General features: G+C 47.6%; 1 protein-coding gene across 6 annotated transcripts in view; it reads left to right on the top strand.

Moving 5' to 3' along the window:
• The window catches only part of MTSS2 (MTSS I-BAR domain containing 2), a 63,064-nt gene that overhangs the window by 16,061 nt on the left and 30,957 nt on the right, over positions 1–16,046 (top strand). For all 6 annotated transcript variants that reach the window (XM_088672086.1, XM_035120231.3, XM_035120228.3 and 3 more), the window contains exons 2-3: positions 3,514–3,575; positions 11,710–11,783. In XM_088672086.1, coding sequence (XP_088528212.1) covers positions 3,514–3,575; positions 11,710–11,783 — 136 coding nt within the window. The remainder of the gene's footprint in view (positions 1–3,513; positions 3,576–11,709; positions 11,784–16,046) is intronic.

The following is a 16,046-nucleotide window of genomic DNA, read 5'->3' as shown; positions in this document are numbered from 1 at the left end:
TCAAATATCCCCCTTTTAGGCAAGGTTCTTGAGAGGGTGGTTGCCAAACAGATCCTGGTACTCTTGGAAGAGACAGATTTTCTGGATCCATTTCAATTTGGACTGAAGCCTGATTTTGGTACCGGAACTGCCTTAGTTACCCTGTATAAATGACCTGTGTTGGGAAAGAGACAGGTGGATTGTGACTCGGTTGATCCTCCTTGATTGCTTGGTGACTTTCAGTATCATTAGCCATGGTATCCTTCTGAGGTGACTGTCTTGAGTTGGGTATTGGGGGCACTGCATTGTGGAGGTTCTACTCCTCCTTGGATGGATGGCTCCAGAAGGTGGTTCTTGGGGAGCATTGCACAACTCTTGTGTTTTATCTAGGAATCATAGAGTCAGTTCTGTTTCCCATGCTCTTTAATATCTAGATCAGGCATGTCCAAAGTCCATTTCAGGGGCCTAATCCGGCCCGCTGGTCAATTTAATCCAGCCCCCGTGGCAGTATGTGTCCTGGGGTAAAATCCTTAAAAAAAACCTCAACAGCTTTGGTTGGCCCTCATGCATGTTCACTTCATCAAATCTGGCCCTCTTTGAAAAAAGTATGGGCACCCTTGATCTAGATCAGGGGTGGCCAACTCTCAAGAGACTGTGATCTACTTAAAGAGTTAAAAACTTGCAATGATCTACCCCCTTTTTGGGGGTTCAGGTCAAAGTTGTTGAGCTTTTTTGGGGAGGAGGAAGCCCCATTTTTAGGCATTCAGATCAAAGTTGTTGAGCTTTTTTTAGGAAGAAGGAAAGTGCCATTTTGGGGGGTGCAGGGCAAAAAAATCGAGCTTTTTTATGGGAGCCAAAGTTATTGAGCTTCTTTGGGGGGAGCCAGTGATCTGCCAGTGATCTACCACAGGCGTCCAGTGATCTACTGGTAGATCATGATCTACCTGTTGGATGTGCCTGATCTAGATGAAACAACTGAGTGGGTTTATACTGATTTCTGGAGTGTGTTGTTATCAGTATGCTGATGACGCAGTTCTAGCCCTCCTTTTCATCTTATGCAGGTGAGGCAGGCAGTGTTCTGAATCAGTGCTTGGTTGCAATAATGGACTGGATGAGAGCCAATAAAACTAAAGCTTAATCCAGACAAGACTGAAATGTTGGTAGGTGGTTCCTCTGACATGCTGAGTGGCGTTTGGCCTGTTCTAGGTGGGGATTACACTCCCCCCCCCCGAAACAGCAGGTTCATAGTTTGGGCATTCCTCCAAGACTCATTGCTGTCACTTCAATTATGACCCTACCTATACTGGAATAACTTGGCTACAACAATCTTTTCTCTGGTGACGTCGAGGTTGGATTACTGTAGAGCAATTTACATGGGGCTGCCTTTTAAAACCTTTGGAAGCCTCAGTTAGTGCAGAGTGTCGCTGCCCAGCTGTTGACAGCTTCAAGACAAACAGATCATATAACACCAGTTCTGTTCCAGCAACACTGGTTGTCTGTATGCTGCCAAGCCCAATTCAAAGTGCTGGTTTTGACCTTTAGTGCTCAGGACCTCCAATATGAACCTACCGGGGCCTTTAGAGCCTTGTTTGAGGCCCTTCTGCAGATTCTGGCTCTGAGGGCGATGACAAGGGAAGAGGGCTTTTCAGTTGTGGCTCCCATCTATGGAATGTGCTCCCCAGTGAGGCCTGCCTGATGACTTCACTGACTTGATGCCGGCATAAAGCCTATGTTTTTCCCCAGGCTTTTGACAGATGGAAGATGATGCTTTTGCTGTTAGTGCGCTGCCAAAGCTTCCTGCAGCTCTTAAGGGGTTGCTTTTTGTTTTAGTTCCATGCTATAGTATATTTATTTGTGCTTTTAACAGTGTTGTAAGTTACTTGGAGACCTTCAGGTAGCAAGCAAATAGCAAATCTGATTAATAATAGTGTTAATACTACTGCTGCTACTAGCCTGTGGAACAATAAAGATTTCAAAATCTGTCTAAGAGTGGAGAGGGAGTTCTGATACTGTTATTTCTATTTTAAAGACAAACTTCAGCATGAACAATAAAAAAACCCATCCTTCACAGAAAAAAGGGGGGTCGTTATTTTTTCCTCTCATCTGCTTTTTCAATCAATTAACATAGGTTTGGTTATTTCATTTATTCCTTCTTCCTGTATAGAACACACTCACTTTTTCACAGACACAATTCATACCACACAGAGAGCCCATGCAGAAGATCAATTTATGTTGATTCATAACAATAAGGGTCAATAAACCTGGAGTAAATTATTAGGGTTGCCAGCTTTTCTGTCTCAGCAGACATTAACCAGTAATAATGTACCTTTTGGATTCTTTAGACTAAAATGCTAATAAAGGCACAGTGGGCAGACTGGGCATTTTTTTGGTTGGCCATGTGGTATTGTGGTAACTGTAGTGGGCATAAACTCTCTGTGGAAACAGCTGGTTCTCCAGATAAAGGCAGAAAATGGCACCTCCAGCCTTATTTGAGCAATTCAATCCAAGCTGTTGCTCCCCAAAGACCTGGGAAAGCACAGCACCCTCCACAAGCAGCATGCAAAGCTATGGACATGAAATGCACTGCTCTCCATCCTGTTTCTGATTGGCACTTCTGCTGATCCTGCTTCTACATCTGAGGACACATGTTTGGCCTAGAATCTTTAAAGGAAATTATATGTTAAGCCTGGGTTTTGATGTGGCAGTGCAGCACTGCATGAGCACAAAGTTCCCACTAATTGCAAGGCGGGGCGGGGGGGGGGGACCCGTTTTGGCATCTTTCCCTGTCTCCCGTGATAGGATTTGCAGAAGAAGAAATTATAGGCAGTTCATGTTAAGAGCTAAGTTTGTTGCTGAGTTGCCTTTAGGCCTCTCGTAGGCCTGTCCGTTTCCAAACTGGGGCAGGAGAATGTGGACAGCTGCATTTCTTCCATGCAACAGTGAAATATTTTCCCTCATTCATGACCCGGCAGAAACAGCTGGGCCTCTGCTGTTGGTCATTGGACCTGGCAGCCGCTTGGCGGCATCTCTGCCTCTCCAGCACAGGGGACAGGAGACTGCTGGGACAGCAGATGCAGTGGAGGTGATATTTTCACCCTTGACAAGATTTTAGGGCTGGGCTGAGGCAGGGGGGTTGCCCACTTCCCCTCCCAAGCACAACACCCCTTAACAAGGTAAACATCAGCACCAGATGGTAACTATGGTTAAGGTAAACCCGGTTCCCACCAGGGTTTGCTAAGCAGCTGAGGCCTCTTTCAAGTTCAGCTTCAACAATCAGTCATTTAAACATGGCCTTCTTTAACAGTTTTCTTCTCAAAAAGAGGCAACAGTCCTCAGCCAGAGATGCCTGCTCACATTTGCGAATGATGCTGAAAATGTACAAGGAGATGACGGTTGGTCTTTTCACAGGAGCCCTCTGGATTCAAGATTGGCTGTTTGTTGTGTCCTGTTTGTGGGGCTGGGATAGCTCAGGCAGTGAACACAGAGCAGTCACCTGTTTGCTCAACTCTTTCCCCCCTCCCTTCTCTGTTCCAGAGTTCCTACCCCATCTGGGAAGATTTCAACTCCAAGGCAACTAAACTCCACTCCCAACTGCGGTGAGTTTCTCGACAGTGCTGGCACAGCAACAACACAGCTGCCATTTGTCCCCCAGCCTGGTCTTCTCGCCATGTGTGTCATGAAAAGAGACTCTTGATTTCTTCTATGCTCTCAGCTTCCTCTCCCCACACCCTCCTTTCTTTGGAAAATGAATGATGTGTCCCCCAGCTGGTTCAGGTTCTTTTGAAACCCCACAGGCAGTAGCGCTGTACGTAGAGAGCGTAGACCAAGCTTCACCAACCAGCTGCCCTCCAGCTGATTTGGACTACAACTCCCATCAGACCCAAAATCACCTAGTCATGCTAGTAGGGTTGCCAGACTCAATAGAGGACAGGACTTTTGTGCCTTTAATTGCCCTGCTCTCTTTTGAGTCTGGAAACCTTAAAAGAGAAACCAGCAGACCCTTTGTTTAATTTCCAAGCAAAGGGTCTGCTGGTTTCTCTTTAAGGTTTCCAGACTCAAAAGAGAGCAGGGCAATTAAAGGCACAAAAGTCCTGTCCTCTATTGAGTCTGGCAACCCTACATGCTAGCTGTAGCTGATGGGAGTAGTAGTCCAAAACAGCTGGAGGGTGCCAGGTGATGGGGCAGATTTTGCATGGCAGATTACGGTTTCATCAGGCGCTCTTGGCCAAACAGCAGTGCAAGCTGGGCAAATATCCCTAAGTGGTATATATTTTCCAGCTGGCAGCTGCTCTAGGAGTTGAACGACACTGGCCAGAGGAATGAGAACTAATGGGTGGGGGGGTTTCTGTGTGTATTATTGTAATCTGCTGCAAGCTACCTTGGAGATCATTGGATTCAAAAGCTGGGTGGAGGTCTTCTCTCAGACGAAATGCAGTCTATTTTTAAAAAATCACTCTGCCTCATTTCTATGTGGGGAAACAAAACCTATGCAAATCTGTGTCAGTTTTTCTGAGTGTGTCATAGGGCTCAATCCACATACAGTGAAATGGGCCCAGGAAATTCTGCTGGCACCCCTGGAGGCTGTGACTACCGTGTTTCTCCTAAAATAAGACGTGCCTCTAAAATAAGCCATGGCACGATCTTTTAAAGGCAAAAAAATGTAAGACATCCCCCAAAAATAAGACGTGTTGGGGGAGCCAGCGGGACGACCCAGCGGGAGCCGGCAAATGCAGCAGCGTGCGCCGCGCTGAGCCCCAGCCCAGCGGGAGCCCCAGCACAGCGACACGCGGAGCTCCAACTGAACGGGCCCCAGGACCCGGCAGCGGGCGGCGCGCGAAGCCACAGGACCCGGCAGGAGCAGGCAGCAGCCCCAGCCGCGCCGTACTGCGTGAAGCCCAGGGACCCAGCAGCGGGTCCTGCGGCTTCGCGCGCCGCCCGCTGAGCCCGCTACCGGGTCCTGGGGCTTCACGCGGCATGGCTGAGGCTGCTGCTGGCTCCTGCCGGGTCCTGCGGCTTCGCGCGCCGCCCGTTGCCGGGCCCCTGGGCTTCACGCGGCGCGCGAAGCCGCAGGACCCGGCAGCAGCCCCAGCCGTGCCGCACCGCACCGCGTGAAGCCGCAGGAGCCAGCAGCAGCCGCCTCAGCCGCGCCGCGCGAAGCCCCAGGACCCGGCAGCGGCCTCAGCGGGTGGCGCGCGAAGCCGCAGGACCTGGCAGCAGCCTCAGCCGCGCTGCGTGAAGTCCCAGGACCCAGCAGCGGGCGGCGCGCGAAGCTGCAGGAGCCGGCAGCATCCTCAGCCGTGCCGCGTGAAGCCCTGGGACCCAGCAGCAGGCTCAGCGGGCGGCGCAAGAAAGCCCCGTACCATACTTAACAATAAGACATCCCCTGAAAATAAGCAGCGATGTATTTTTTTAGAGGAAAAATAAATATAAGACGTGTCTTATTTTAGGAGAAACACTGTATCAAATAATGAGCTGGGAATGCCCCGGTTCAAAAATAAAATAACTTACTGCTTTAATTTAAGAAGTCTTAGAAGCAATGAGGAGGGCAGAACCCAAGTAGCTTTGCTGCCAGTAGTGAGAGGTCCCACCCATATGGCTGCTCAGAAACAGCATAGTTGACCCCTGAGTTCCTTTCCCCTGCCTTTTCTTACCTGGACGTCCCTCTCCACAAGAAGGTACCATTTCTTAGCATGATCTGGTGTGCATGTTCGGATCCTCCTCTTCATCCCCTTCCAGCCATCACAGAAAGGTAAAGGTAAAGGGACCCCTGACCATTAGGTCCAGTCGTGACCGACTCTGGGGTTGTGCGCTCATCTCGCATTATTGGCCGAGGGAGCCGGCGTATAGCTTCCAGGTCATGTGGCCAGCATGACAAAGCCGCTTCTGGCAAACCAGAGCAGCACATGGAAACGCCGTTTACCTTCCCGCTGTAGCGGTTCCTATTTATCTACTTGCACTTTGACGTGCTTTCGAACTGCTAGGTTGGCAGGAGCTGGGACCAAGCAACGGGAGCTCACCCCGTCACAGGGATTCGAACTGCCAACCTTCTGATCAGCAAGCCCTAGGCTCTGTGGTTTAACCCACAGCGCCACCTGGGTCCCTGAAAAGCATGTGCCAAAGCCACAGCCTCCCTCATGTCAGCCGCTTTCTCTCAGACAAGTGTGCCTGCTCTTTTCTCTGGGACTGCCATTCTTCCTTCTCTCCCTTTTGATAGATCATCACTGTGATCTTGTTGTTCGTTCTTTGTATCCTGGTTTTTTTTTATTTTCTCTCAAGATTTTTCAGACCTTGTGGCTCTTTTTGTTTTGACATCAGGCATGCTGCTAAAAAGAAGGTTTCCGCCTTCTTTTTAGTACCACGTTGCTGCCTGTGAGGTACTTTGAAGTCCAAACTTCAAGACTCCAAAGCCCAGCAAAATGGAGCAGGGATCTCTCTCATGAACCCAGATCAAGCTAACTTGATCTCCCTTTGCATCAGCTGATGGGTGGAGAGGTCAGGGGCAGTTTGGCGCATCTGTTTGGCCTGTTCCCAGAAGGAATGGCCAAACGGAGCTCTTTGTAAGCAATTGAAATAAAATTGGCAGACAGGGCTGTCACCTTTGGTCCTCCCCAGCCCCCAAAAGTATTTCTCCCTTTCTCAGGAGGCTGTTCCTCAGCTGTTTCTCCTCTGCCTCATCTCCTCCTTCAGTCCCTTTCCCTCCTCCTTTGCTTCAGCTTAAACCTCCTGTCCTTCAGTTTCCACCTTCCTCTCCTCCTAATTGTCATCACGCTGTAGTTTGCAGGGCTAGTGCCATCTGTCAGTGGCCTTGTGAATTACACCATGACAACAGTCTTGTATGTGTTTTACAGAGAAAAGGGAGTTCAGGGGTTGGTGTGTGAAATTAATTGCAGTGCTGATGCAATCAGCTAAGAGCTGGTGGGTTTCAGTAATGAGTGGAAAGATGTCATCTGGATACCAAGCTAGGTGTCTCTGCATCCTGTCCTTGTACCTTTGGCCCTTATGTACTTAAATGGAGGATTTTACATTCATTTCTACTGAATTTCATGTTGTTGGTTTCAGCCCAGCTTTCCAGCCTGTCAAGGCAGTTTTAACCCTCGATTCTGTCTTCTGTAGTGTTAGCTGCCCCTCAGTTTTGCATTATCTGCAGTTTTGATAAGCATTCTCTATGTTCTCCTCCAAGTCTTTTGTAAAACAGCAGAGGGCCTAGGACAGAGCCCTGAGGCACCCTGTGAGACCTCCCTTCCATGTTGATGCATAGCCCTTGTGAGCACTTCTTGGGTATCTATCCTGGATAATAATGAGCTAGAGGGCCATTGTGTCACCCCTTTGCAACAGAGAGAGTATACAGTGGTACCTCGCTAGACGAATGCGTTTTGCGATTGGAGGTTGCCTCGCAAGACGAATTCATTTTGTGAAAAATTCGTCTAGCGAATCGCGGTTTCCCATAGGAATGCATTGAAATTCAATTAATGCGTTCCAATGGGCAAAAATAAAATTAAAAAATTCAATGTATTCCTATGGGATTCGCTAGATGAATTTTTCGTAAAACGAATTGACTCACAGAACGAATTAAATTCGTCTTGCAAGGCACCACTGTAGGTTGCTTTGGTTGAGGTGGCGAAAGGAACTGAAGGATTCTTTGGTTAATAATAATAATAATAATAATAATAATAATAATAATAATAATAATACTGTCTCCAGGATTGCCACCTCTTACTCTGATATGCTATAATATTGAAGTAAAAAATGAGGACATTTTTGGGAGCAAGATAATCCAGTGAAAGTAAGAAAATGTACCGTGCCAAGGAGACATGTTGTCTTGCTCAGAAGCCTTGGGGATATTTTCTCAGGCTCACCTTCTGTGATGGTTCCAGTGCTTCCAGGTACTGGCCACCTGGTCCAGCTATTAACCTGGAAACACAGGCCCCTAAAGGAATGTGTATATTTCGAGAAAGGCACAAGTTCTCCAGGAACTAAAGAGTACATTATATAAAGCATTGCCAGAATCAGATATTTGCCCTTATCCCTAGCAAGGTAAATGGGAGCGAGATCTACGGATAAATATTTCTTTAGACAGCTGGAAATGCATATGGAACTCTGCAACTCCAGTGAATATGAGCACAAACCTTAAGAAGTTTTACAAGTGATTGTGCAGATGATGTTTCTCTCCACAGGGACTGAGGGTGCTTCCGGACAGCAGCTCTTAAGCTGCAAACAAGTCCTGCATATTCAATTTTTCTGTGTGCACTTTTGGTACAATATCTTCCACGTAATCCCACCTCCACCCCCGTTTTAATAGTCACTAATATTCTGCTGCTTGACATCCACACCAGTGGATGGATCTTGCCTTAAAATAAAGGAATTTTAGGAATGATGATACAGAATACATGACAGGCCATAAACTCCCACTACATCCGTTAGTCGTTCTTTTTAATCACACAGGAATAATACTCTCTAAGGAAGATCAGGAAATGGTTATTTATCTTTTAATGGCTGCCAGAATATGTATTTCACATATAACAGGAAATTGGAGGTTACAACAAGCTTTCAGTGGCTGTGAAAAAAATCTGGGATTTTAGTATGATGAAGCTTACTAATTTTACTCAGACAAGAAGCAGAGTAAATTGGAAAGTTACTCAGTTGAGAGTTGAGTAAGATTTTTTGGAATTGGAAAGTATAGGAACATATATAACCCCAATGAGTTATTATGCACAATTTTACAGCACAGATGTTGTTAATTAATGAACGCTTATTAATTCAATCTGTAAATGCTTTGTATTGATGACACAATATGGACAAGGCTTCCTTTTGTGCTGGGGGCAGGGGGCAAGCAATCAAGGGGTGTTAATAGACTTTCTCCATTGCCCTTTCCCCAATAAAAATCCCTGCCTTCCCCCAAACCATTAGTCCCAGCCAGCATGGGTAGTGGCCAGGGATGATAAATTGTAGTCCCAACAATATCTACAGGGCACCACTTAAGTTACTTGTGACTTACAGAGTCACATGATCAGGGTATGGGCTAAGCCCCCCTCTTTTTGTCCCACTACTCCAGCTGAAGTTGGAGCCCTGCCTCCCTGTTGCAGTGAAATAAAAGAAGTCCACATATGAGCATCATAGTGCCTAGTGTGGCTTTGATTCATTACCAGCTCCTTCCAGCAGCTAGGAAGGCAAGTCCTGGCTCTCCTAAATTCCAGGTAAATGTGCCAAAATTGTGATATGACCAGCTCTGAAGTCTCTCTTTGAGCCATGTTGCGCCTTTCCATGCAGCAACACAGAAGCAAAGGGGCTGGTTTTGAGAGTGGCAAGGCAGTTGCAGCATCCAGAGGGAAGCTGCAGAGCCCCCTCCCCACATATCATGGCCCCAGGATCCCGATGCAGTTGAGATCCCAAGAGGTTGACAGTTGCCTTGGCTGCCTTGCCCGTGAGCAGCTTCCAATCAAAGCTGAGTAAGAAGGTTTCCTCCCCAGAGTTCCCAAGAGGATCCCTGCTCCCCCCCCCCAGCCTTGTTCCCAGGGTCAACCCCTTGCTTTGCTTTTCCCTAATAGTTTTTGGAATCCTCCCCCTTTCTGCTTGCCAGCTACCTCCTCTGGCATATCAAAGGCTTCTATGAAGAGGCCCTTTCAGCCTGTCCACCCTGGCTTTGCCGTCGCCGGATATGCCTTGTGCGGCTGCCCTATTAATAGCCCCCCTGGCTTCGCTGGTGTTTCTCAGCCCTCCGTGGAGCTGAAAGAGCCTCTTGTGTTCCGCTCAGCATCTCCTCAGCTGCTTGCGCACTGTGTTCCCCTTCCACTTTCCCAAAGCGCCTTTTGTGCTCCTTGCCTATCTGGAGAGAGTGCTCTCCATTTCCTCCGCTTTCTCCACACACAGAGTAACTCCACATCAGCTTAGAGCTAGTTTGGGGAGGGAGAGATTAAAGCTCTGGGTTCTGCCTAACAAGGAGTGTTGACCAACCCATAAGTAGAAGGGGAGGCTGGACAAACTTGGCACTTAAGGCCTCCCTTTGGGAAGAGCCTCCTTCCTCTGTTTTAATTGATTGATTGATTGATTGATTGGATTTATATCCCTCCCTTCCTCTCCAAGAAACCCAGGGCAGCAAACACATGTATCATTTAAAATAAAGAAACAAAAAAAGGGAAACATTTTAAATCAGTTTAAAACATTGTAAAAACAGCTTCAATTAAAAACATTTAAAATCAGTTGCAGTTAAATTAAAAAAAAAAACATTCTAGAAGCAGCTAATAATTAAAACATTTAAAATCAGTTGCAGTTAAATTTAAAAAAAAAATCTAGAAGCAGCTAATAACATTCTTCCATCCAATGATCTTAGAGTTACTTGAAACAGTATTTTGTCAGCTACTCCACAGCCAGGGAACCACCACTGAAAAGGCCCTGTCACTTGCCATGCAAACCGTTTGAGGCTCAATTTTTACTGGCAGCTCTAGGTAGGGCTGGGAATGGTCTGTGTCTGAAACCCTGGAAAGCCTTGGCTGCCAGACAGTGTTCATAATGCTGCACTAGATAGACCTAGCAGTCTGATTCGGTATTGAGGCAGCTTCCTATGTTGCTCATACTGGGGGGAGCAGGGAGTGCAAAGTCCTTGCACAAGCTTGGGCCAGCCATGAACAGCCCGCCCGGTTTCCAAGTGCTGCTGCTAAACACCGAGGGCAGATGATGTGTAAAGAAGAAGTTGGCAGACTGCGGGGCAAGGAGCCAGCCCTGAGGTGGCCAAAGGCAGCAGGACGTCAGAGAGAGAAACTCAGGGAAAGGAAGGCCTAAGGGGGAAAGACAAGAATAGGGAGGGAAGGAAGGAAGCTGAAACAAAAACAGGGCAGGCAATATAGTTCCAAGAAAACTGGAAAGCTGAGGAAACATTGTTGCTGGCGTAGAGTCTATTTGAGCTGGTTAAGTTCATTCTTGAGAGAAATGCTGCCCACCCCCCACAAAAAGAAAATTGTAGGTTTTCCATCTACCCTCCCAATTTCCTGGGGACAAGGCACCTGAGAGTGATTACTGTGATTGGTTCTTTAAAATCTACCTAAGACAGGTGTGTGGTGCTTGGCTTGACCTAGAGGTTAGGGTAAGGATCCGTCACATGCAGGCTTTTTAACATCAGTGCACGTGGATGTGTCAATTGGGACTCTCCCCATGCCTCTGAGCCATTTGGCACATGGAATCCCCAGGTTGCTAGCTTGGCTTTCTTGGCCTTGCAGCCAGCCTGTGTCCACAGAGCCCAGAGTATGCACTGAAACACACAGTGTGCTCCTTTGCAAAGTGGGTACATGTAAGGGGGGGGCGCAATGTCGATAGAAGGTCAGCTGTGGTCAGCCCATAGTCTTTCTGCTGCTCAGGAACCCTGATAAGCTTCAGAGGAATCTCGAGTTCTCCAGACCACAGGCTGACAGCGCGGGCTTTAAATCACTTGTTAATAGGGTAACTGAGGAGAGTTGTGCAAGAGGCACTGGATGTCCTCAAGATTTTAGAAGCAAATAAGTTTTCTCTGAATTATTAGCCCAGTTGTACTTTTGGCCTCTGATTACCTGAGTCTTGGCAGCATTGCAGGTTTACGCCTAAGTGCTAATAATGCAGGTCTGGCCGTGAAGGGATGAGACTGACTCACTTGTTGCACCCACCAGCCCTTTGAGATGGCAAAATGGCTTGTGTGTGCTGTTCCTGCGTGAAGACCGCCAACTCTCTGATATCTCTCTCTCCCTCTCTGTCCTTATGTTTTAGGACTACTGTCCTGGCTGCAGTGGCCTTCCTAGATGCCTTCCAGAAAGTGGCAGACATGGCCACCAACACACGAGGTACGTTGTGGGAGCTTTTTGGACTAAAATCTAGCTGATTGCAAAACCCGCCATGTTGCACAGCCAGTGGCAGAAAGCAAAACAATGCCTGTGAAAAAAACTCACCACCAAACTGGCAGGCTCATGGCCCCTTTCTGTTTACTCAGGATCACTTACAGTGCTGCAGTTACCCCACAACATACTTTTAATCCCTCTTTGTACTCACACTCAATCTAGTGCCTGTGCTTGGTTTCCACCTGCAGCAGCCAAACAGGTGCCTCTGGGAGACATTCAAGAGGGACATGTTCCAACATCAGAGATGGAGCAAGAATTGTTCTGTGTGTTTCTGTTTCTGTGACATTCCCATGGGTGACCCTACTGTGGTACTAAGTTTAGTGACTATCGCCACATCTTGTGGCAGCGAGTTCCAAAGGCTTTTAATTTATTAGCAATAAGCATGTTTTCCCGAGGAAAAATATATTAGAGGATTTGTTATGTCGCCTTCCCACTTCTGAGGAAGCATTTGAGGCAGTTCACATCGGAAATAAACAATAGTAATAAAGCAGCCAAACGAGAGGGGGGGTGGAAGCAGCAGATAAAATATGTGATGCATTCTGAACCAAGTTCCAGTCAGCATCTGGGAAACCCTGAGCTTGTGGTGCTTAGAGAGAGAGAGATTAATTTCATGGTGGGGTCTTATGTGGTCATTGGCAATCCCCCTGCTGATCTCTGCTAATCCAGACATGCTTGTGGGATCACCATGAGGGGAAGAGCAATCATCCTGCTTTTCTAGCAATGCTCATTCGAAGGCCCTATGATAAATAGGGCCCTCTTTTAAGTGGCACTTCCTTCATTTCTGGGTGGGTGCTACAGTTGCGGGGGAAACGGGCTCCTGGAGGCAGCGAGGCAGGAGCCATTAAAAGTTACCTATAAATGAGTTACACTGGCATCAGGCAGGCGCCATCAGTGCACCTTTTGGGTTCCTGCTAAGAATGTTTTTGTTCAGGCGAGTGGCAGTCTTTCCAGACATGTAGAAGCCGCCATATGTTTAAATCTGGTTTAGTTTATTGTTGATCTTTATTATTTTTGAATGTTTTAAATATTTGCTTTTACCTGGTGTTGTTGTTTTTACTGATCATTTTATTGTTATGTTTCTAAACTGCTTTGAGGTTTTATCAAGCAGTATAGAAATGTTGTGAAAGAAAGGAGAGTTTCAGAATGTGCCTCTTCTCCCTCTGTGTAGGGCAAAGTGACCTTGTGGCATGTAGGTGGCAGAGGTCACCTACATGCCACAAGGTCATATTTTGTTTTGTTTTATTATATTATATTCTCGCCCTTCACCCTAAGGTCCAAGGTAGGTTACAATTTAAACAAGGGTCATGGTTGTTGTTGTTGTTTAGTCGTTTAGTCGTGTCCGACTCTTCATGACCCCATGGACCAGAGCACGCCAGGCACTCCTGTCTTGTACTGCCTCACGCAGTTTGGTCAGACTCATGTTGGTAGCTTCGAGAACACTGTCCAACCATCTCATCCTCTGTCGTCCCCTTCTCCTCCTCTTACCCCACATCAGGGTCTTTTCCAGGGAGTCTTCTCATGAGGTGGCCAAAGTATTGGAGCTTCAGCTTCAGGATCTGTCCTTTCAGTGAGCACTCAGGGCTGATTTCCTTCAGAATGGATAGGTTTGATCTTCTTGCAGTCCATGGGACTCTCAAGAGTCTCCTCCAGCACCATAATTCAAAAGCACCAATTCTTCGGCGGTCAGCCTTCTTTATGGTCCAGCTCTCACTTCCATACATCACTACTGGGAAAACCATAGCTTTATCTATACGGCCCTTTTAAGGGACATGGTAAAGGTAAAGGGTAAAGGGACCCCTGACCATTAGGTCCAGTCGTGACCGACTCTGGGGTTGCGCGCTCATCTCGCATTATTGGCCGAGGGAGCCGGCGTATAGCTTCCAGGTCATGTGGCCAGCATGACAAAGCCGCTTCTGGCAAACCAGAGCAGCACATGGAAACGCCGTTTACCTTCCCGCTGTAGCGGTTCCTATTTACTTGCATTTTGATGTGCTTTCGAACTGCTAGGTTGGCAGGAGCTGGGACCAAGCAACGGGAGCTCACCCCGTCACAGGGATTCGAACCGCCGACCTTCTGATCGGCAAGCCCTAGGCTCAGTGGTTTAACCACAGCGCCACCTGGGTCCAAGGGACATGGTATGCCACAGTAAAAACTGGGTTATCTAAGAGGGAGAATCAGCAGTAAGCCAAAGTTGGAAGGAATTGACCGGGCAGGTTAGTTTGTTATTTGACAAAAATTGACAGAATAATGTATGCGGGCAGTATTTGTGTTGAGCCATCAGTTGTGTGGCAATGTCCCTCCCTCCCCAGGAAATAAGACGCAAGACACAGTGAATTAAATTTAAGTGGGCGAAAAGGCCACAACTTCATTGGTTTCGGATGTTGAGCGGTATTGGCTTAGGCATTGGACCCTAACCGGCTATATCCGACTGTAACCCGTGTGTTACAGTCTGGGAGAAATTAACCACCAGAAAGGAGCCCAGTGATGTACATCTACCGGGACACCTCCTGTTGCCACCGTTGGGGGGTGCAATAAGGCCCTGACCTCCGTAGGCTCAGGACAAAGCTACCGCCCCCGGAACCCCTTTAACGGGAGTAAATCTCCAATTTCGGGCAGAGGATGATGCAATCTGCCCCCCTTCTTTATTTATGCAAATTTCCAATGCCTAACCGCCAAACCAAGTTGTGACGAATTGCTATGAGGTAGGCGCTGTGTGCGGGGGCGAAAAGAGGTTGTTTTCCCGCCTCCGGCCTGATTTAAAAGAGGGCAAGCCCCGCCTCCCGGCCGACCCTATTGGTCGGCCGGGTATGACGGAGGCGGGAACACCCAACCCACGAAGGGGGCTGAGCTCTCAGCCCCCATCGCGAGAATACGGTCCGGCCATGCCCACAACACCACCTCCGTGATGCGGAAGTGGTTTTACTGGGATAAATCTCTGAAAGCAAGCAGAGAATTGGGTAGGATGGAGCAGGCGATAAAGGAAAGCTGAGGAGGCTGGTACAAAATAAGGCGATGGAGGGAGGGCTGATGGATTCTGGAGAGATATAGGGAGCACTGAATGGAGCTTGGGAAGGGAAGCAAAATGTACATAAATAACACCTCTCACCGGAAGCAGGATGAAAGAACTGGTTTGGAATGTGAGTTAATCCCAGAATAAGGTCTGAAGACACAAGAACTCACCACTTTGCTATAGCTAAGCAACCCTGGGCCTGGTCTGACTCCTGGATGGGAAACCACCTGGGAACCACAGGAATGCTCCCTTGGATTCTAAGGCCACAGAAAGGTGGGAGAGAAATGTAAGAAATAAAATGTTAAAAAACAAACAAACCCGTACAAAGCATTGAAAGAACCAGATGGGTTATTGGTCTCATGCAGCAGGCTCTTCATACATTCTTATGAACCTAGTTATTTCCCTTTTTCAGGAAAAGCTCGGTGTGGGGAGGCTTCTTCCTTTGAACGTGGCTTTTTGTATGAGGGCAGAAGGGCTATGGAGCGGTTTCCTGGCATTCTATCATGGCTAGTTCACTCTGGCTTTCAGACAAGAAGCCACAGCTTGTTATCTTTAAACATCTAGGGAAGGGCTGTGACAAGGAAACAAGGGTAGACCTCCATATTTACTTGCACAGACTTTCTGCAACTACTGTCAAACCCATGCAGAGATTGGTGTTTGCTGCTGGGATGATGTTTTGGGAAGATGTGGCAATGCCAGCTCCCTGTCCCAGGCTAGGAGTGTGCATGCCTAGCAAACACATGCTCATTGATTTGGTTATAAATCATGGGAGGGAGTTTCACTTTTAACGCAAAATGTACCACATGGCATGTGGGGAAATGTCCTAAAGAAGTAGGGAAAGGGAGCAAGGTTCAAACCCACCTACCCTTGTGTGCTTACTTTTAGTTTTAGAAGTAACCCCCCCTCCTCCAAACCAGTGAGCAACACATGTTTAGACAGCATCTTAAAAAGCAGAGACATCACCTTGCTGACAAAGGTCCATATAGTTAAAGCTATGGTTTTCCCAGTAGTGATGTATGTAAATGAGAGCTGGACCATAAAGAAGGCTGATCGCCGAAGAATTGATGCTTTTGAATTATGGTGCTGAGAGTCCCATGGACTGCAAGAAGATCAAACCTATCCATTCTGAAGGAAATCAGCCCTGAGTGCTCACTGGAAGGACAGATCCTGAAGCTGAGGCTCCAATACTTTGGCCACCT

This window comes from Zootoca vivipara, chromosome 6 (genome assembly GCF_965207765.1).
Source record: "Zootoca vivipara chromosome 6, rZooViv2.hap1.1, whole genome shotgun sequence".
NCBI lineage: Eukaryota > Metazoa > Chordata > Lepidosauria > Squamata > Lacertidae > Zootoca > Zootoca vivipara.
Note: the sequence above shows the minus strand (reverse complement) of the source record. Positions and strands in the feature narration are given on the sequence as shown.